Source organism: Salvia hispanica, chromosome 1 (genome assembly GCF_029641045.1).
Source record: "Salvia hispanica isolate PSC_SH4W2 chromosome 1, Shi_PSC_v1, whole genome shotgun sequence".
NCBI lineage: Eukaryota > Viridiplantae > Streptophyta > Magnoliopsida > Lamiales > Lamiaceae > Salvia > Salvia hispanica.
This window is the reverse complement of record NC_142692.1, coordinates 31,840,351-31,860,664: the sequence shown is the minus strand read 5'-3', so window position 1 is coordinate 31,860,664 and position 20,314 is coordinate 31,840,351. Positions and strand designations below refer to the sequence as shown.

The 20,314-nt window shown below is 37.4% G+C and overlaps 1 protein-coding gene across 6 annotated transcripts; it reads right to left on the bottom strand.

Moving 5' to 3' along the window:
- Window positions 1–124: 124 nt before the first annotated feature.
- Window positions 125–19,590, bottom strand: SYD (P-loop containing nucleoside triphosphate hydrolases superfamily protein). Of its 6 annotated transcripts, none has more exons than XM_048126125.2 (38): window positions 19,422–19,590; window positions 18,967–19,076; window positions 18,809–18,870; window positions 18,173–18,288; window positions 17,866–18,012; window positions 17,236–17,450; window positions 16,951–17,114; window positions 16,796–16,860; window positions 16,088–16,717; window positions 15,470–15,651; window positions 14,632–14,729; window positions 14,204–14,389; window positions 13,934–14,114; window positions 13,654–13,842; window positions 13,488–13,531; window positions 13,147–13,203; window positions 12,866–12,962; window positions 12,577–12,749; window positions 12,275–12,488; window positions 12,027–12,152; window positions 11,846–11,935; window positions 11,211–11,327; window positions 10,854–10,934; window positions 10,535–10,642; window positions 10,062–10,231; window positions 8,974–9,052; window positions 8,808–8,882; window positions 7,601–7,698; window positions 7,404–7,511; window positions 7,190–7,247; window positions 6,865–7,095; window positions 5,453–6,716; window positions 3,641–4,885; window positions 2,298–3,488; window positions 1,934–2,011; window positions 1,678–1,749; window positions 705–1,496; window positions 125–558 (listed from the first exon to the last, which is right to left on the bottom strand). In XM_048126125.2, the coding sequence occupies exons 2-38, from the start codon at window positions 19,069–19,071 to the stop codon at window positions 263–265; spliced, it is 9,204 nt and encodes a 3,067-aa protein (XP_047982082.2). In that variant the 5' UTR covers window positions 19,072–19,076; window positions 19,422–19,590; the 3' UTR covers window positions 125–262. The 6 variants fall into 6 exon arrangements, with proteins under 6 accessions (XP_047982082.2, XP_088918862.1, XP_047982079.2 ...); XM_089062736.1 differs by having other exon boundaries at window positions 705–1,502; window positions 18,967–19,105; window positions 19,422–19,589; XM_048126122.2 differs by having other exon boundaries at window positions 705–1,502; window positions 19,422–19,589.
- Window positions 19,591–20,314: the final 724 nt, after the last annotated feature.

Below are 20,314 nucleotides of genomic sequence, written 5' to 3'. Positions count from 1 at the left end.
TTCCAGTGGTATAAGGGTGATTGGTATGGTCGATTGATATATAGAGTGAAATTGGCGTTATGTCTATTTCCATTGAGAGTCTTCCTCTCGAATGTAGCCCATATTAAGATTGAGGTGAGAATGATTCCAGCAACAACCATAGATTTACTATTCCATTGAGTAAATATGCATAATACAAACGACACCTAACATATATATAGGGAGAATTAGGGTCAAAGATATGTATTCAAACTTGTACATTAAAATGCTTCTACAACACATATTAGGGGTTTTTCTCACTAGAAGTTATATTGGCATCTTCATTTCCGCTGGGAGAATCAAACTGGTCACTCACTGCAGGAAGTGATGTTGGTGCGAATATTTCTGCAGCTTCAGCAGTACTCCGGTTTTCTTCCAAGTCATCAGAGTCGTTATGCGTTTCTGGCCGGCATTCTGAATCCTCAGCTGTTCCATGATTGTTGTCATCACTTTGAGAAAGCACAGTTGAAACCGAAGGACTAACTCCACAATGATCCCCATCATCATGTTGGGTTCCAATTCCAGGCTCTTCACATTTTCCTGCAGATAGATTCCAACACTTGAAAACCACTAACTGCAGCATCTAAAGTCGAAACTTAAAGCAAAGTATTAAAGGGCTTATTTCAAAGTAATAACTTCATTTATTCATCTGTCTAGGAAAAACTTCACTTATACGTACGCCTTACCATCCACTGTTTTTTCCTGAATTGGATCCTCTAGCTTCGCCACATCAATGCCTGCATCGTTGGCATGGCCTGCATCCACACCATCTTTTTCCACTGTTTCTTTTTCCTGAATTGGGCCTTCTAGCTTCGCCACATCAATGCCTGCATTGTTGGCATGGCCTGCATCCACACCATCTTTTTCCTGAATTGGACCCTCTAGCTTCGCCACATCAATGTCTGCATCGTTGGCATGGCCTGCATCCCCACCATCTATTTCCATTGTATCTTTTTCCTGGATTGGATCCTCTAGCTTCGCCACATCAATGCCTGCATCGTTGGCATGGCCTGCATCCATACCAGCTTTTTCCACTGTATCTTTTTCCTGAATTGGATCCTCTAGCTTTGCCACATCAATGCCTGCATCGTTGGCATTGCCTGCATCCACAACATCTTTTTCCACTGTATCTTTTTCCTGAATTGGATCCTCTAGCTTCGCCACATCAATGCCTGCATCGCTGGGATGGCCTGCATCCCCACCATCTTTTTCCATTGTATCTTTTTCCTGAATTGGATCCTCTAGCTTCGCCACATCAATGCCTGCATCGTTGGCATGGCCTGCATCGCTGGGATGGCCTGCATCCCCACCATCTTTTTCCATTGTATCTTTTTCCTGAATTGGATCCTCTAGCTTCGCCACATCAATGCCTGCATCGTTGGCATGGCCTGCATCCACACCATCTTTTTCCACTGTATCTTTTTCCTGAATTGGACCCTCTAGCTTCGCCACATCAATGTCTGCATCGATGGCATGGCCTGAATCTATACGTTAGATATGCAACTTCAATTAGGCAGGCAACTTAAGTTATGAGACAAGACAGAGGCCTAGTTAATAATCCACCAGGAAAGTGCAAGTCTGTATCAAAGGGCATTTTTCGAAGCAACAACTTCATTTATTCTTCTGTCTAGGAAAAACTTCACTTATACGCACGCTTACCATCCACTGTATCTTTTTCCTGAATTGGATCCTCTAGCTTCGCCACATCAATGCCTGCATCTTTGGCACGGCCTGCATCCATACGTTAGATGTACAACTTCGATTAGGCAGACAAATTAAGATATGTGACAAGACAGAGGCCTAGTTAATAATCCACAAGGAAAATGCAATATTCTGTATTAAAGGGCATATTTTGAAGCAATAACTTCATTTATTCGTTTGTCTAGGAAAAACTTCAATTATAGGCACGCCTTACCATCTTTTTCCACTGTCTCTTTTTCCTGAATTGGATCCTCTAGCTTTGTCACATCAATGTCTGCATCTTTAACACGGCCTGCATCCATACAATAGATATAAATCTTTGATTATACAGACAACTTAAGATACGAGACAAGACAGAGGCCTAGTTAATAATCCACCAGGAAAATCCAATATTCTGTATGATACTTTCCTTTTCACACAGACCATTCAGATGCTAGCATTTTGGAAAGGGAAATTATTACATGCTAACAATATCAAGAGTTAAAAAGTGTGCCACAATTGTTTTATGCCAGAATGCCACAGTATAAGGAATTCATTAGCATTTAAGATTTTAATTCCTTAAAGAATAAGAAGCCTACCCTCGGGAACTTGCCCGGCAGAAGGCTCTGAAATATCTTCTTCAGTAGCTCGGGCACTCGACATGCACAACGTGACAGGAGCTAGTTGATCAAAACTTGCCACATCCATTGGATTGGTTGAAGCATGAGCAGAAGACGTTAAGGAGCTCATCAGGATTCCTTTTTCTGAGTCTGGTTCAGTGCGGACTTCTTCTATTGCCGTGATAGCAGAATGATCCACATGAAAGTCAGAGGTAGAAACAGCAGGTACTTCATCAGGAGGACTAGTTTCATGTTCATTTATTACAACTTCTCCAGGTACTTCATCGGGAGTACCAGTGTCATGTTCATTCACTACAACTTTTCCTGGTATTTCATCAGGAGTACTGGTTCCATGTTCATCCACTATACCTTTTCCAGATTCATCTTCTGTGCTTTTCATTATCCCAGAAATTGAATTTGACTTTCCAGAGTCTTCTTCTGGTACTTCATCAGGACCAACAACTGATGCAAGCTGAATCTCTGCATTTTGTAAATGTTGGCATTCGGCTGTGTTGATGGAGTTGCTATCAGATACAGGCAAAGACTGGGTATATTCAGATTGTACCAGAGCATCTGTATGATTAGGTAGCTCAGAAATTGAATCTGTGGGATTATAATCAGCTGGTCCTTTTGATATATTATCTGATGCAGGAAATTCATCCAAGTTAGGGTTATTGGTAGGACTAAAAATTCTATCATCTTTGCTTTGACATGCAGGATACAACTTGTCAATCCCATCACCAAGAGACATTGATCCAGATGTTGCAGTAGCAGCCGCAGGAGCACCACTATGCAAGCCTTGATCTTTGTCAATCACAGCAGAGTTACAATTTGTGTCTACCAAGGATTGTGACCCTCCAGATGTTGCACAATTAATATAGCTCTGTGGTAACACGAGAACTGAGACAGCAGAGCCATCTTCACAAGGCTCCTTAATATCAAGTTCTTTACCACAAGATTCTACATTTTCCTCAGCAGACTTGGGAACCAGAGAACTACACGCTCCATCTGCTGGATCGTGCATCAAAAGTGGTGGAAAATTATCAGATATGTTAGATGTTGAAGCAATTACTTCATTCCTGTGATCGTTACTTGGTTTAAAATTTGCATCTTGCTCCTGAGGAGGGTTTTGTAACTTGGCTGCACCAATCTCTGTATCTAAAGTAGCGCCTGCAGAAATAAATTTAGCATCAAATATTTATCCATCAGTGTATGGAGAAGTAGGTAATCAAACAGAACATCCCATGTAAGAGCACAATTTACAATCACCAGAAAATCATACATTTAACATTTTTTATGTCCTTAAAGAATAAGAAGCCTACCCTCTGGAACTTGCCCTGCAGAAGGCTCTGAAATATCTTCCTCCGTAGCTTGGACACTCGACATGGACAAAATGTCAGGAGCCGGTTGGTCAGAACTTGCAACAGCCATTGGATCAGTTGAAGCATGAGTAGAAGCCATTAAGGAGCTCACTGTGATTCCTTGTTCTGACGATAGCATAGCGGAAGGTGAGGCCGAGTTTGGTTCAGTGCAGACTGTTTCCATAGCCGTTATAGCGGAATGATCCACATGAAATTCAGCAGCGGTAGAAACAGGTACTTCAACAGTACTGGTTTCAAATTCATTCACTACAACTTTTCCAGATACTTCATCAGTAATATTGGTTTCATGTTCATTCACTACAACTTGTCCTGGTACTTCATCAGTAATATTGGTTTCATGTTCATCCTCTACAACCTTTCCAGATTCATCTTTGTCAGTCACATGAGAGTTGACATTTGCGCCCACTTCATCAGGAGTACTGGTTTCACATTCATTCACGACAACTTCTCCAGATACTTCATCAGCAGTATTGGTTTCATGTTCATTCAATACAACTTTTCCTGGTACTTCATCAGTAATATTGGTTTCATGTTCATCCTCTAGAACTTTACCAGATTTATCTTTGTCAGGCACAGGAGAGTTGACATTTGCGCCTACTTCAGGAATACTGGTTTCACATTCATTCACGGGAAATTTTCCAGATACTTCATCGGAAGCATTGGTATCATGTTCATTCACTAGAACTTTTCCCGGTAATTCATCAGTAATATTGGTTTCATGTTCATCCTCTACAACTTTTCCAGATTCATCTTTGTCAATCACAGGAGAGTTGATATTTGCACCTACTAAGGATTGGGACCCTACAGATGTTCCACAATTAATATCGGTTGGTGGTGGCACAAGAACTGAGACAATAGAAATATCATCCCCACAGGGCTCCTTAATATCAAGTTCTTTTCTACAAGATTCTACATTGTCCTCTGCAGACTTGGGAACCAGAGAACTAGGAGCTGCAGCTGTTGAATCAAGTTCTTTACTAGAAGATTCTGCATTGTCCTCTGCAGACTTGGGAACCAGAGAACTAGGCGCTCCAGCTGTTGGATCAGGCATCGAAATTGATGTTAAATCATCAGATGGGTTAGATTTTGAAGCAAGGACATCATTCCCGTGACCCTCACTTGGTTTTTCATTTGCGTCTTGTTCCTTAGGAGGGTTTTGTAACTTGCCTGGACCAATCTCTGTATCTAAAGCAGCATAAGCAGAAATATCTTTAGTCACAATCATTTATCCATCAGTGAAATGCAGAAGTAGGTAATCAAACAGTAGATCTACAGAAAGAGTATAATTTACAATCACCAGAAAAACATACACCCTTTGCAAATGGATTGAGATATTTTAGCTGTATAGCTCTGTAGATTACACATTTATGAAAATGCGTATATTTTAATTCAGGACTCTATAAAAAGTTACTCCATACAGTAGAGAACAAGACATATTAGACAATAACTTTGTGATTAGAATTCAACTTACATGCTATACATGCCAGAGAGTAATTACCTAGTCGACTACAAATGAGAATAACTAAATACTCCTAGAATGAACAATAAATACGAACAGTATCCTACTCTATCAAATGCTAGTGCTACTAAGCTCCACCTTATTAAGATTAAAACAGGTAACTGAATCCCCCTTTCATTGCTCACCATCTTTTCCCCCTTCCAAAACTTATGATATACTCCGTACTAGACATATTAAAGTTAGGCTAGTTGTAATATATGACAGTCATTTGAAGCTAATAAAGAGTTACCTACCCTTAGTAACTCGTTCGGCCAGAGAATCTTGAATACCCTGTTCAGCAAATTGACTTGCATTAGTCACTTCCTGAACCTTCTCACGCCGTACGGTGTCTTTCCGTCCAACAGAAGCCCGAGTTCTTTTCGGTTGAGGTTCACATGACTCTGAGTCCTGACTAGTTAATGCACCAGAAACAGTGGATGCTATGGGCTCCTGCCTCCTTCGCCTTCGTTGCGGTGCCTCTTCGCGACTTGGAGCATTCTGCCCTCTCCCTCGTCCCCGTCCCCGCCCTCTACCTCTACCCAGTGTTGTTACAGAGAGAGAAGCGCTAATAGGCTGTGGGGGAGGTGTAGTTTCAGGATTTGAAGTGCGCACAATGTCTGGATCTGCCTGATTTACACTAGCTACGGCGACGGAGCCAGTAAAAGTGTTATCAGAAGCCATTAAAGAATTAGGTGTAACTTCTTTATGGGGCTCCACATCTGAATTGCTTGGACCAGAAACTGATGGAACCACTGGAGAAGGTGACACGGAATCCGGTTCAGAGCCCACTTCTTTTGTAATGCTAGTGACAGAGACAGAGGTACTGGTAGTGATAGCAGAGCTTGGGGCAAGTTCTCCTTTTATTTCAACATATGGATTATCAGTAACAACTGGCAATGAAGATGCTTGAGCAGTTTGTAATGCTGTGGTCTGTCTTTTGCCTCGGCGTCTGGGAGCAGGAGCTTCTCCACCTGTCTGTGACTTCCGACCACGTCCTCTACCTCGCCCAGATGATGGGGGTGAAGCAGGAATGAGAGAAGGGGGAAGAGGTGGCCCGGAGTTCAGAGTAGCAGGCAACTTCAACTCTTTTGAGCTCCCAGTGATACTTCCAACATCAGTAGTGCAGACTATAGAATCAGGACCAGGTTCTACAGGCATATTTTCAACTTTGGAAATTTCTTCAGGTTTCACAGGTCCCAATAGTCCAGGAGAAGTAACTGGTGGAGAAACTTCCACCACTCTTTTTGGCCTGCCACGCCCTCTTTTAGATGGTGGTGTAGCCTCTTTGTTCTGTACGGCCAGAGGCTCCACAGTTGGATGTTGAGGAAGCGAATGAAGTGGAGGAAGTTGAGGGACAGCCGGTGCCTGCATCTCACCCTTGACTACGACTGCACTGTTTGTAGTGACTGCCATTGTCTTTCTAGTAACTTCTTCCTTCATTGAGGGAGAATTTGGAGATTCAACCTGACACAGTCTTTCAAATTCTTCTTCAGTCCATTGCTCTTCATACGAACGAACCTAATAAAGCAAAAAGTAAACCATCACAACTTAAGTCTTGAATATATGGTGTCAGGTCAAATTTATGCATTGCACAATCAACATATATCAGAACAATAACTGTATACAAGCAAGGACATATGTTTATGAGATTGTGCTGTAAACAGACCTCTCTAGCACGTTTGCCTCTTCCATACTGATGGGTATCAAGACCTCCAAGATATCCACTTTTCCTCTTCATCCCTGAATCAGGTAATACAACAGGAGTTGTTGTTTCAGAGATCTTCATCACTTCATAAAATGATTTTAAGTCATCGTCTGTTATGAGCCGAGAAGGCAATTGAGGTATAAGCTTGCTTTTATCTGACCCTTTCACACCACACAAATTTTGCCAAACAACCTGCAAAAATTATTTATATCTTAAATAAATAGACAGTACCTTCTTATCCAAACAACTAGAATTACAGCACATCATTTCTAGGATTTGCACATACCATTTCATCTGCACGCCTCTGTTTATCAACCGATTCAAAGATATCAATTTCTTCTTCACTGAAGAAAAGTTGGTAATACAAAACATCAGAACAGCAAAAGAAACTCCCGCAAAACATCGGAGCAGCAAAAGAAACTCCCGCAAAAGAAAAGTTAAGAAAAAAAAGGCAGGGAGATTCTGAAAACCACACTTATTATTATTGTAACAAATTATACCTGCGCGCTATAATGTCATTAAGGGAATCATCATCCAGAACAGGTGCAACTTCCTCTTTCTTGCACTCCCGCAAGAGAGACTCTAAGTATTCCCTTCGATCCTCCGCACTATATTATATTGTTTAGATTATAACTGACTAATATCAAATACAAGTGTCAAATCGAAGTCATTTGTTTTACCATGTACTTCAGCATACCTCGTATTATTGTCAAAAAATCCAGCAGTTATACTCTGATTCGCAACCCCAAGTTTGTGCTCAGCTGAAGCTCTAACTTGCTCCTCCACAGTTTGGACCTAATTCAGATTTAAGCATTATAGGAAAAACATTCAACACAATCATAATTATGTTCAAACAAAAGGCATACATAAAAATAAATGTGAGACGTCCATTGCACAAAAAAAATCATTACCCTCTGATCCAATGCCTCCAAAAAAATTTGGATAGTAACTAACAATTATCTACCTATCCGCCATTGCTTCAAAACTACGATATATAGATATCACGCTCACGGGTGTTACTACAGAAAAGATATAAGACACAATACAATGCCTCAGTCTCCGAGGTGGCCTTTAAGTTCAAATGTTTTTGGTTTAATATGGTATTGATATAAATAGCTGTTTTTCTAGTTTGTTGGTCCCCGATTATATGTTCTCATTCCAGCAAGTTTTAGAAAGAATGGTCCTAGGAAGTGTGAGATACTTAGCATAAATTTAATCTTGCTACACACAAAATGGAAGTAGATAAAGTCCATAATAAATAGCATTCAAAATATTTATAGGAGCTCCACAGTTGAATCAGACATGTAGCAAAAACAGCACCTACACTAAGTAAGAAACAAAGAAGAAAACTAATGCCGAAGAGACTATATGAGTGTCATTTTATCTCAAAGAGCAGATTAATCTAGGAGTGTATTATTACAGTATTCAAGACTTCTGCAGTAAATAATTGTAGTGTTTAAAGCCATCAACTCGTGGAGCAGTCAGATTGCTGGTCTAGTACACAAAAAAATGATTTGTGTTCAGCTTTTATAAAGCAGATATTGAAATTGTAGCTTAATCTAATAGTTCTAAGTATCAAGGGAAATATTAATTGAAGAGAAAAGTAAACACTATAGCTGGAATCAAGTGAGAATGTGAGATTACCACATTGAAATATTCTATCAAGTAAAGAATCAATATATTAATTGCAATACAACCATTATATGGAGAGTATGAAAATATAGGTTATTATTATAGATTGGAAGTTTAATCATAAGAAATTATACTCAGTATATATGCAAAACAATTTAAATTTCTAATTCAGTGAAAAATAATCTTTATTAATTCAAAATACAGCAATTATGTTCTCATTAACAGAAAAAAAATCCAACAAGTTAATCAAGTTCAGGGAATAAAGTATTTACAGTTTCTAAACGAAGAACAAGAACTTCTTTCTTTTGCCCAATCCTATGAGCCCTGGCCTGTGCTTGCAAATCCACCTGAACAAACACAAACAAAATAGAATCAGACTTTATTTTGAACTCAAAGTGACATTAATGAAGTACTGAGGAGAACGGCATTAGATATAACCTGGGGATTCCAATCTGTATCAAAGATAATGACTGTATCAGCAGCTTGGAGATTCACACCAACTCCTCCAGCTCGGATACTAAACGACATATTGTAGTAGATCAGTGTGTGGATAGAGAGATAGTAAAAACAAATAACAGAGCCAGCTTATTGAAGAAAGTAACTTTTTGTGCAAGAATAAAGCCCTCTCAATCTTGAACAGTATTATTGCAGTAGCCATCTTTCCTAGTAAGATGGAACCTTACCTGAAATAGCGTTGAAACTGCCTAATATTACATAGTTAACAGCATGAGAAAATATCTCATTTTACTTCAATCTGTCATTACCAGAAACTCCTTGCTTTATTCAAGAGAACCAAGCCAACACAAATTTGGCAATCATCAAGCATCATACACAGACAATCTATATTTATATTATACTTTCCATAAGTAGTAGTAACATTTTTCTGCCCAGGATTACTTTCTGAATTTGGTAGTTATAAACAATGAATTGATCTCAAAGTGAATTCATAAATTTTTCATTATATGTTGTCATTCAAAGTTAAATTGTACTCCCTCCGTCCCAACTAAGTTAAGCCACTTCTTTTTTACACTCGTTTTGAAAAAATCTTAATAAATAGTTAAAGTGGATATATTGTAAAGTAAAAGTGACAATCATGGAGATAAGACTCTTGTCTACATTATTCTCGCTTTTACTTTACTATATATCCAGTTTAACTATTTATTACGATTTTTTTCAAAACGAGTGCAAAAAAGAAGTGACTCAACTTAGTTGGTAAACAAGAACAAGGTAATCAACAATCAATTTCTGTATAGTATTAGTTACTTTTATATAAATATTCTTAATTATAATTCATTGCTACAGCAATTTTTGAACAATTATATTATTTCTCCATTTTAATATATATATACCTTCCATTTCTCTGTGTAAATATAAAAGCCTGAATTATTTCATTTATAAAGGAATGCAATAATAATTCCCCAAAACCATTTCAGTCAATATGTCTGGGGAGTGCATCGCTACTAAAACCAAAGTAAGAATGCATGTAAGCATGTAACTCAAACAGAATCCTTAGGGGCTGTAACTACCTGAGTAAAAATATAAAGTACGGAGAGCTAGGATTATTGAACTTCTCGATGAGGCCACCCCGATCACCACCAGATGTATGTCCATCCAATCGAAGGTATTTATACTGTTTCCAGGTAAGATAGTCCTCCATAACATCAAGTAGTCTAGTCATTGTCGAAAAAAAAAGAACCTGAAAACAAAAGACATCCAATGGTGGAGTAATATTATAAAGCAACTTTTAGCTCATACATTCTTAAATATGAAGATGAGGGGTATTCGTATTTCAATGAGCTTATCTTAACATCTTCCAATTGCATCCACGTGATGCAAAAAAACAGACACGGTAAAGAAAATAGGGGGGAAGATTAGTAGCATATTTTTTAAGAAAAAAATAACAAAGAATCCAAGATCCTAAAGTAAAATTACTAAAGGAATGAACACAAATGTAATATCGAAAAAAAATATAGTAGAAAACTTTGTGAACACAACTTACTCTGTGATCAGTTGCCTTTAGTTTAGGTAATAACCTATCCAACATCTCAAGTTTCCCACAAAGTCTGATAATGTTTGGAAGGTAATGCTTTGGAACGAGGTCATGAACCTAATCGAGACAACAAAAGAACTTTGGTAGATTAAAGCACTGTGTGCAAACTGCATTCAAGAATACACAAAAATAAATGAAAGTTGGATGGAAAATTTTATCTAGTTCAAGAAACAAATACAAAATTTTAAGAAAATCACCACAAACACGCATCTTACTCATTAACCAAATGTATCAAGTTCATAGCTACAGTTGAAGAAAGAGAGAGTACCTCCTCCACATGAAGTTGGCTAAGATATGGGTGGTTGCATATATTCCGTAGCTCCATCACAGAGTTGTGCACAGAGCGAGCCTGATGATGTTGTGAGATCAAGGAATAAAAAATATGAATCATCACTCCACGCATACATTATATTTTTTTTTCCAGAATTTTAACGAGCGGAGTGGACATAACACCACAGTGCATACATATTGACAATTGTGGTTGCTCACCTAAGTGTCTGCATGCAACTACATATGTTCATCATTACATAACATATGAATAAGTGCATACCAAAACAGAGAAAATCAACTGCATATGCATGTCTGTATACAATGAAGACAATAAATTCTAAAATAATAAACCTACCTTTGAAGTTCCAATGGCACCAAGATTTTCTTCAACTCTCTTCATCAATAACTTCTGATATGCAGAAGCCTCGCATCTAATTAGTCTTTCAATCTTCTCAGGCAATTCATTCTCCACCTGTCCAGGTCATAAGTTCCAAGTGAATTAAGACAAGCCAACAAGCTTTGAAAGCATGTCACAGGGTACTTCCATGAAGTTCTACACTTTAAGTGACAAAATAAATGGTATATAGCAGAAGTAATCGGCAATTGAAAATATGTTTTTCTCTGTTTCACAAAGTTAAACAAAGAAGGGAAGAATTCAGAAACAGAAATAAAGAATCGTCATCTGATCTAGAACCAGCTACTGATGCAAAAGATTTCAGGTTAGCAGATGCCAATGCTGAATGGCTTTTGAACTGAACAATTAGCAGACTATCTGTCTTCACCCATGACAGCAAAACAAATCTGATTAACATTATAAATTCATATTTAAATCTCAAACAGAACTCCAGCAGCAAGTCTTTGGGGTGATTCTCCTGTTCAGAACAATTGCTATGCGCATATTTAAAGAATGAGCCATACTGAAGCAGTATATGATTCAGTGCTAATGCACAGAAGTTATCTTGAACCATATAATGAGACATCAGCCGGTACCTTGTGTTTTAATCTTCGAAGTACAAATGGCCGCAGAACTTGGTGAAGACGATTTATTATCAAAAGATTCTCCTCTTCAGAAAGTAAGGCCTAGTTGTGTTTGATATTTATATGAGAAAAATCTGAAGAATAATGAAGCACCAAAAAAACATAGTAGCGCATGACATTTTAGTTTACTTACTTCATCTGTGGTACTGTCACCATTACTCTCAAATGGCTTATTAAACCATTGAGAAAAATCTTCAGATGAGTTAAAGATGTTTGGTAACAAGAAATTAAGCAATGCCCAGAGTTCTTCAAGATTATTCTGCAAGCGCAACCAGAAAGAGTAAATATATCATAGAACAGACCAAATAAAGGTGTGAGTGTTGAACATCTAAATAGAAAACATGCATAGATCATAAGCTGATGAATTAGCAAATATAAAACCTGCAAGGGAGTTCCAGTCAAAAGTATTCTGTGATTGCTGCGATAATGTTTCAAATCAGCATTTAACTTGCAGGAAGCATTCTTAATGCGATGACCTTCATCAATAATAATATAATGCCACTGTATTTTACTCAATTTTGGACGATCATGTTTGTTCATCAAATATTCATATGTTGTCAGAAGAACATTAAATTTTTGATGAACAATTTGTTCCCTGCAATGAAAAAGTCACATATGAACAGCTGAAGCTAAATCGGAAATAGAGAAGCGACGAGATTATCCAATGATTTTATAAAGCTTACTTAAATAGCCTCCGACGTTCCTCAGGGGGGCCACAATAAACAATTTTGTGGATACTAGGAGCCCAGGTAGTGATCTCGGACTCCCATCCAGGTAGCACAGAAGATGGCACAACTACTAGAAAAGGTCCTCTGTCATTCTTATTTTCCATTAAGTAGCAAATAAGAGATATGACCTGCAAAGTGGATTTTATGCATTTCAAAATTGTTCCTCCAACTAAGGAGGTAGAAAAGAAAAGGTATGGTAGGTGTGCGGGGATTATAATTTCATATAATCAAGCATATGTCAAACCTGAACCGTTTTTCCCAAGCCCATTTCATCTGCTAGTATGCCATTCAAATGGTTATTATAAAGAGAAACCAGCCATCTAAGCCCATTCATTTGGTACCTTACAAGGAAACACAAACCAGAATATTTAGGAAGAAAATCACAGAACTTTGTGCTTCTAAATCGCCACTGACAAGGTGGAAGCAATAAAAAATTGGAATCAGAGCTCAAACAAAAAATAAAAATAAAAATAAATAAAAAACCAGAAAATTGAAAGATAAGACAGAGTGAATAAATGGACTCACTCCCTTAGTTTTCCCCCAATCAACCCGGTTGGCTGGTCAGTAATGTGCTCTTTCACACTGTAAAAAAATAATCACAATTTAAAATAAGAATCAGCATCAACAATAAAAGAAAAAATTATAAGACCTAGATATATTGGAAGTGAGTGGAAACTAAACCTGGACAATCTAATTGAGTGGTACATATTAAATGCATTTAAAACAGTACTGGTGCAGATATGTAAATCACAATACAATGTAACTAGGGAAAAAACAAAAGAAAATAAATTTATCTAGATGTTGGATCTACTTAAAACTAAATGTTAAACATAAAGCTATCTATTAAGTTAAGATATCCACATTACCTATGTGCCATCGTGTAGTATTTCTCATTGCTTTCCAAATAGTGCTGTAGACAAAAGGCCAATGAAAAAGGTAAGCAAAAGTATGGTGAGGTCTAATCAAACTTTTTCAAAGAATGATAGGAGAACAGTGGAATGAAATAATGTGCAATTGAAGAACAAAGGAAACCTTGGCCTGGTCCTTTTCATCTTCATTCTCAACATCTTCACTCTCCTCAATGGTACCACCCTTACTTGCCTCAATATCAGTCCCAAACTGTCCGGCCATTACCTTAGCATCCTTCAATTTGGACCCAAGTTTTTGCAGATATTTCTCAGTCTCTTTTAGCAGTTTATTAACTCGATCAGATTTTGCATCCTACAGCATATTACAACATTTCATAGATAAGAAAGATTACAGATGAAATTCAGTGTCAAAGAGGCCAATAGCGTTTAGGACCACAAAGCACCTGAACCATGCGAAGATATCCTTCAACGTCGTTAATTTTCAATAAATTAATCTTTTCACGCTGGATTCTGTCTATCTTCTCACGATGAAATCTTTCCTTCCTCTTGTGGAACTCTCTTACATACCTATTGAATCCTTTACAGCACTCTCTCTTTACTTTAAAACCATTTTCTAGTCTTTCTCTGAATGTAAATAGAAGGATCAGATAAAGGTAACTAGATTTTAGCAGAAATAAACAACCCAGATAAGACACTGCATAGAACAAATCTACCTGTGAACTTCAATCTCACTAAAGAATTCCTTCTGCCTTTCCTTAATTCTCCTATGTCGCTCCTCTTTCATTTTCTGCTCATATCTTTCAAATTGTTTTGATCTCCTTCCAATCCTGTGCTTCTTAATTGATTTCAATCTATCCATTTCACTTGCTATTGGTTTAAAAAAATCATTCAAGATGTCGCTGCACGAAAAAGTTATCAACCGTCATAACCAGACATAATATCAAATGGCCAAGTGTGCGGCTATAGAGTCAATGAAGATATTATATCAAATGGCTAGTGCACAAAAATTGAACCAAAATAGTTGGATTTAGCAAATTGGATGAAGCTCATCTCTGCTTGTATGAGGTGAGACAAAAGACGAAAGCGAAGAAAAAATAAATGAATATTTTATATAGGGCAAGCATAGACAGACTAAGATTACCTCCGAAGACGTCGCTGCAATTCTAGCAACTGAAGCTTTTTTAATTCAATTACACTTTTCGTCTTCGCAGAAATATCTTCAGAAGAGCTCACGGCGTCCTGCAGCATAAATGCGTAGGTGCAATAAGCACGCTTTCCACCGTTATGAGCTCATTGTTCAAGTTTGTTTAATTAGTATATTAACTTTCTACAATGCATTAAGTCAATGTTTACACAACACAATGAGGAATGCATATGCGCAATAAGCACACTTTGCACCATTATTAACTAAGGATCAGAGAGTTATCAGCCCCTTCGCAGAAAAATCAGAAAATTGGAAAAACACACGCATGCATAGAGGGAGAGATGCACAATTTCCTCAAACAAAGTAAACTATGTCAGTTATCAGTGTACAAGTCAAGGATCAATTTGACAAAAGGTTAAACTGCTACATACTATAAGTTAAGAACTTTTAGTACCTTCGGCTCCACAAATCCACTGACAGACCTACTAATGATTACGATGTTACAGAACTTAAAGAGCCAATAATATTCTATGATCCAGCACAAAAATAAGATTATTGTGATCTTATGTACCATTTTATCAGGGAAATATTAATAACAATGGAGAATTTGATAGAACGCAAACACTTAAAGGGGATATGAAGCTGATACGCCACAAGCAGGAATTTTTCAAATCCTTTTTCCATCAAGAAAATGTTTCAGAATATTTGTAAGATACAATTTTTAACTGTCTCGAGATATTAAACGTCCAATAAACAGACAGCTAACAAAATGATCAGTGTGGCATATGACTGTGAATTCTGAACTTTAGCCTGAACGTCTAGTAATAATGCTAACCTTTAGCCTATCAGAACAACCACTTATTTTTTGTGATGTCTTTTGCTGTTTTTTAGCCCAGTTGTGCTCAGCAAAGACTTTCCTTTTCTGCCGGCCCATGATCCATTTTTCTACAGTTGTATACTTCGGTGAAGGTTGCCTGTTCGTAGACTTTGAAGGATAACCCTCTTCCTGGTCTGTCTCTGGCAATGTAAATGAGCAATTGTGATTCAGTGCACCAGAATAATCATTCAACAGTTAGCTTATCATTAAAATATAGCACAGTGACTCTCCCACTTCAAATGATATATACTCCCTCTGTCCACCATTAGGAGTCCCATTTCTTGGCGGCACAGGTTTTAAGAAATGTTAAGAAAAGTGGGTGGAAAAAAGTTAGTGGAATAGAGGTCCCACTTGTGTATATTGGTTTTAAATGAAATGTGAGTGGAATGAGTTAGTGGAAGGTGGGACCCTATTACTACCATTTATGGTAAAGTGAACCGGGAGTTCTATTCGCGGACGGACTAAAATGGAAAAACATGACTCCTATTCGCGGACGGAGGGAGAATATACACACACACACACACACACACACATATTAGCTTCTTCATGAATGAATGAGATTGCTTATTTACTAACCTTGATAAAAGTTTCTAACAGTTACATTGGAATCCTTAACTGCCATGGCAGGGTAGTTTTGGCCACTCATTCCTGAGGCAGGCTTCCACTTGTCCTTTAACAGTAAACTTGAATACTTCTTGTCAGAGTAAGACTTCCCTGGATTATTGCAATCCATCGAATTCTGTGCAAGACTAGCACTATCTTCTGGTCTTTGTAGCACCCCATCACTAGTAAAAAAAGTGGTAGGCACTGATGCATTGGTAATATCGTTAGCAAAACCATCTACAGATGGACCACTATCCTCGAGCATTGATTGTTCAGAAGGGGTATGGATTTCCCTTATACTTGAATCATGTGATGCATGTGATTTTATAGCATCCTCTCTTGTAATTTCAATATCTGTTTTCCCTCTTGACACTGAACAATTGCCATCCTGTTCATTTTCAACTGGAACAACAGGTTGGTTAAATCTTTCATCCGGAAACTTCACAGCATCAGATTCTTTTGTTGAATTAGAATCCAAGTGAGGGGGGTTAGAGTTGCTTCTATCTGGCCTTTCAATCGACCTTGGGGCTTCTAGAACAGCGCTTGTGTCATGAACTAGCTGCTCCTTCCCTTTCTGGTCAAGGAGATCTCTGCGGGTCCCATCTGCAAAACACCATGATATTATTAAACGCAATAAAAGAAATACTTAAATAAAAAGTTAAAATTAAGCATACTACAGACCTTCTTTAGAATATATGTCTCCAAGAGCAATTTCAAGATGAAGTTTCTTCGGCATCAATCCATTTCTGAACATGTAAGCAACAGTTCTTAGAAAAGAAAAGGTAGAGTTCTTACTATAAAAACATGTCATAGTATTTCTAGCAAGCATTCACAACCTAAAAGCCAAAAAAACAAGGCACTGCGCTCTGAGTTGTTTTAATTGCTGTTCCTTAAATGGCAGGCCTGCATTGGAAGTCTGAGGAACTGGAGATTTCCCAGTATCCCTGGAACCAGCATTTCTGGACATGTTTTGCTCTGCTATACTCCCCTGAAAAGAACTCTGCCAAGACAAGGTCAAACAACTAAATAAAACTGATACAGCCTGCAATGAAACTAGCGCATGAAAGGTTGTTTTATACAGTAAAATTTTGAATATCTCCAATTTTGCAGGGCAGCAATACCATATTTGCATTTGTCACTAGACTAGATCCACCAGCAGCTATTTTTCCAGTAGAATGGTCACCAAAGGCTTCCACACTTCTGTCCTTGGACATCTTGGCAGCAAGGCTCTGACCATCAAAGGAAGTGTTAGCAAACTCCATCCTATTTGTTGAGTCTGCTGTTAAATAAGAGCCCGGAACACCAGGAGGAACCCCATGAACCTTGACACCAACACCTAAAATTTGCTCCCAAGTTAAAATTAAGATATTCATCATAGGGAAAGTACTGCTACAAACTTGGTAATCTGCAGAAAAAAAACACACTTGGAAGGGCATAAGCTATAAGAAATACCAAATCAAGAACAAGTTCCTTCCATGTGCCACATGTTAAGAAAAAAAATACCGATAAATCCTTGAGCAGATAAGCAAACAGCTCAAATCTCAGTCTTAGGGAAACCTATCACCTTCTAGACTAAATGTTGCCATAATTTGATATAAAAAACAACTTGTGTTAGGTTTGATAGACCTTGTATCAGTTTAATGGACTACATGCTCTATTTGCTCAAAAGTGAGGATTGATCAGGGTAAATAAAATCCACGTCATTGGTCTAAAGACTCAAGAAAAACCAAAATTTATAGATGAACACTAACCACCTATATGAGCTGTAGAACCTTGATACACATCTTGCCCACCACTTACTGGACCACTAGGTGTCCTAGTTAATGCATATGTCTCCGGTGTCTCAATCTCATTCCCAGGTTTAGAGTCTTTAGCAGTCCCAGCCCGCTGAGAAGATCCTGCAGTAACATATAGCAATCATAAATTTGAGAAATTATATCAATTATACATTTTATTACCTAGTAGTTAATAGTTCACAACTTCTTATATATATTAATTTGTACTTCTGATGCTATAAAGTGCATGCCTTTGGAGTTGCGATAAACATAAATATTTTACCAGCTAATTGTTGTGATCCAGTATCTCCATCTTGAGCTCCAGCAGCCAGAGGCAGGCGCGAAGACATTAAAGTTTCAATATCAATATTGTGTTCTTTGATAACAGTTTCCATTGCCCTACATAGATTGCAGACAGAAAGAAGAGTGAAATATCTAAGCAAAAAGAAGATACCTACTGAGAGAAAAACAAATGCCAGAATATCATCAAAAGCAACATAACATGAAATAATATGATAGTTTAGATATGTTCTACTACATACTAACAAGGAATCACAAACTAAATTATTACTACTTTCAAAACTAATGATATTGTGAGGACGTTTTGACCGTTTATGTTGCATGCAGATTGCTGGTTAAAACTATTCCAACACGCCCTAGGATCGCCTATTGATGGTTAAAACTTAAAACTATTCCAACATGCACTATTGGGCCTGGGCTCAACCTTGGCCCAATATAATCTATAAATTTGCACTCTAAACATGTAATCATGTAACTGTATGGTATTGGTAGGTGCCTTTACTCAAAAAAATGTTATAGGTATCAGTCTCAAGCATATAACATGAGCAAATAAGCAATTAAAGATAGCGACATAAAAGGCTAAATTAGTCGGTCATTTACAGTATATTGGGCATCTTACCTCGATATGACTTGATAAGGCATGGAATTTTCTTTCCCACTAGACCTCATGTGCTGCAAAATCTGTTTGACCAACATATATCGCCCATGTGAATCAATCACATAGGCATAGAGAACGAAACAAAAGTAACAATATGATTCAGGAAAATTATGACACACCACATAGAGCTTTGTAGCCAGTTTCGAAGGCTCATCCTTAGACTCCTGGATGAGTTTATGCAGAAACTTGGCTGCTTCCAGCTCCACGTTCTGAGGATTAGCCATCTCACCTGATATCCCAATACACAATGTAAACCCACTAAAAAACTCTTAGTGTTGAGTAAAAAACAATTAAAACCTGCTCTAAATATATTGTACTAAACTACCGAACAATTTGGGTTCGAGGGTTCCAAAATCCAACTAAACGAAATTGCATAGTACATATGTGTGTGTATAATATTGTCACTCCAGATTTCCAGAATAAGAAATCAAGGAGGCATCCAGATTACCAGCAAGAAGATAGCTGGAAATGCATGCCTTAGAAGAGCTCGAGAATGACTCAGCAACTGTAGGCGAATTATTGTTTTGCCTAAGAAAAAAAGTGTTATGATTTAAAGACACGAAAAAGAACCTACAGCCGTGAGCATCAACTCCCGGGTGATCTTAAACCCGTGATGGATTGATGATTCCGCGGGGAAGGGCTACAGCCCGGTGATCAGATGAGTTGGTGGGTGAAGTCCGTCGAGCTTCGAAGCAATGAAAGAGAGGGTTTCAGTCTTTCTGATTTGGGTGTTTTTGCAAATTTTAGATTACTGTTTTTTCATTTATTTATTTTCATTCCGTACGGATTTTGTGGGTAAATATAAATTTTATCGCAACGACCATTTGAAGGAAGAAAATGATGTGAATCTGTAAAGTATATAAGCATCAACAAAGTGAAATTAAAAGAGGGGTGATTTGCCTACAAGTTCCAAAATTTCTTTAGTATGGTTTTAGGTGGTATATTATATTAAACTAAATAATTTTATTTGTTAAATTATGATTTGTAGTATTAAAAATAATGAGATGGGCTGCATAAAATGAGCAACGAGATAGAAGGGGATGTAACAAATGACTCCTTTTAAAGATATTGCCAATGTGGCAACCTGGAGTATTAGACTCATATTTGCTAGTGTAATTTTTTAATTTTTATTCTACTTTTATCTATCGTAATAAATTTGTAATTTATATTTATATAGGGGTGTTACCCATTTTATACAACCATGAGTGCAATCATTGTTTAGTTCACGTTGTCATTATTATTATGCTTATACACATTTATTTTGATTATAAACAAAATTTATTAATGACATCATTAATTTATTAAATTACATAAAAATCGAAAACGTGATTTATTTATTTTTACTATAATTACAAATAAATCAATAAAAGAATGAATCAATATTTAACTTTTTGTAATTTATAAAATTAAAAGTGTTATATATATAAAGCAAAGCAAGTAATATCAACACGAACTTAACAAGAGTAG

Excerpts from the sequence above, each read along its gene's own strand:
- SYD (XM_089062736.1), bottom strand. The coding sequence starts at position 19,071 with ATGGCTAATCCTCAGAACGTGGAGCTGGAAGCAGCCAAGTTTCTGCAT. Across the intron at positions 10,643-10,853 it reads GCCAACTTCATGTGGAGGAG|GTTCATGACCTCGTTCCAAA; the intron begins GTACTCTCTCTT and ends TGTCTCGATTAG. Across the intron at positions 7,512-7,600 it reads TTTTTTGACAATAATACGAG|TGCGGAGGATCGAAGGGAAT; the intron begins GTATGCTGAAGT and ends AATATAATATAG.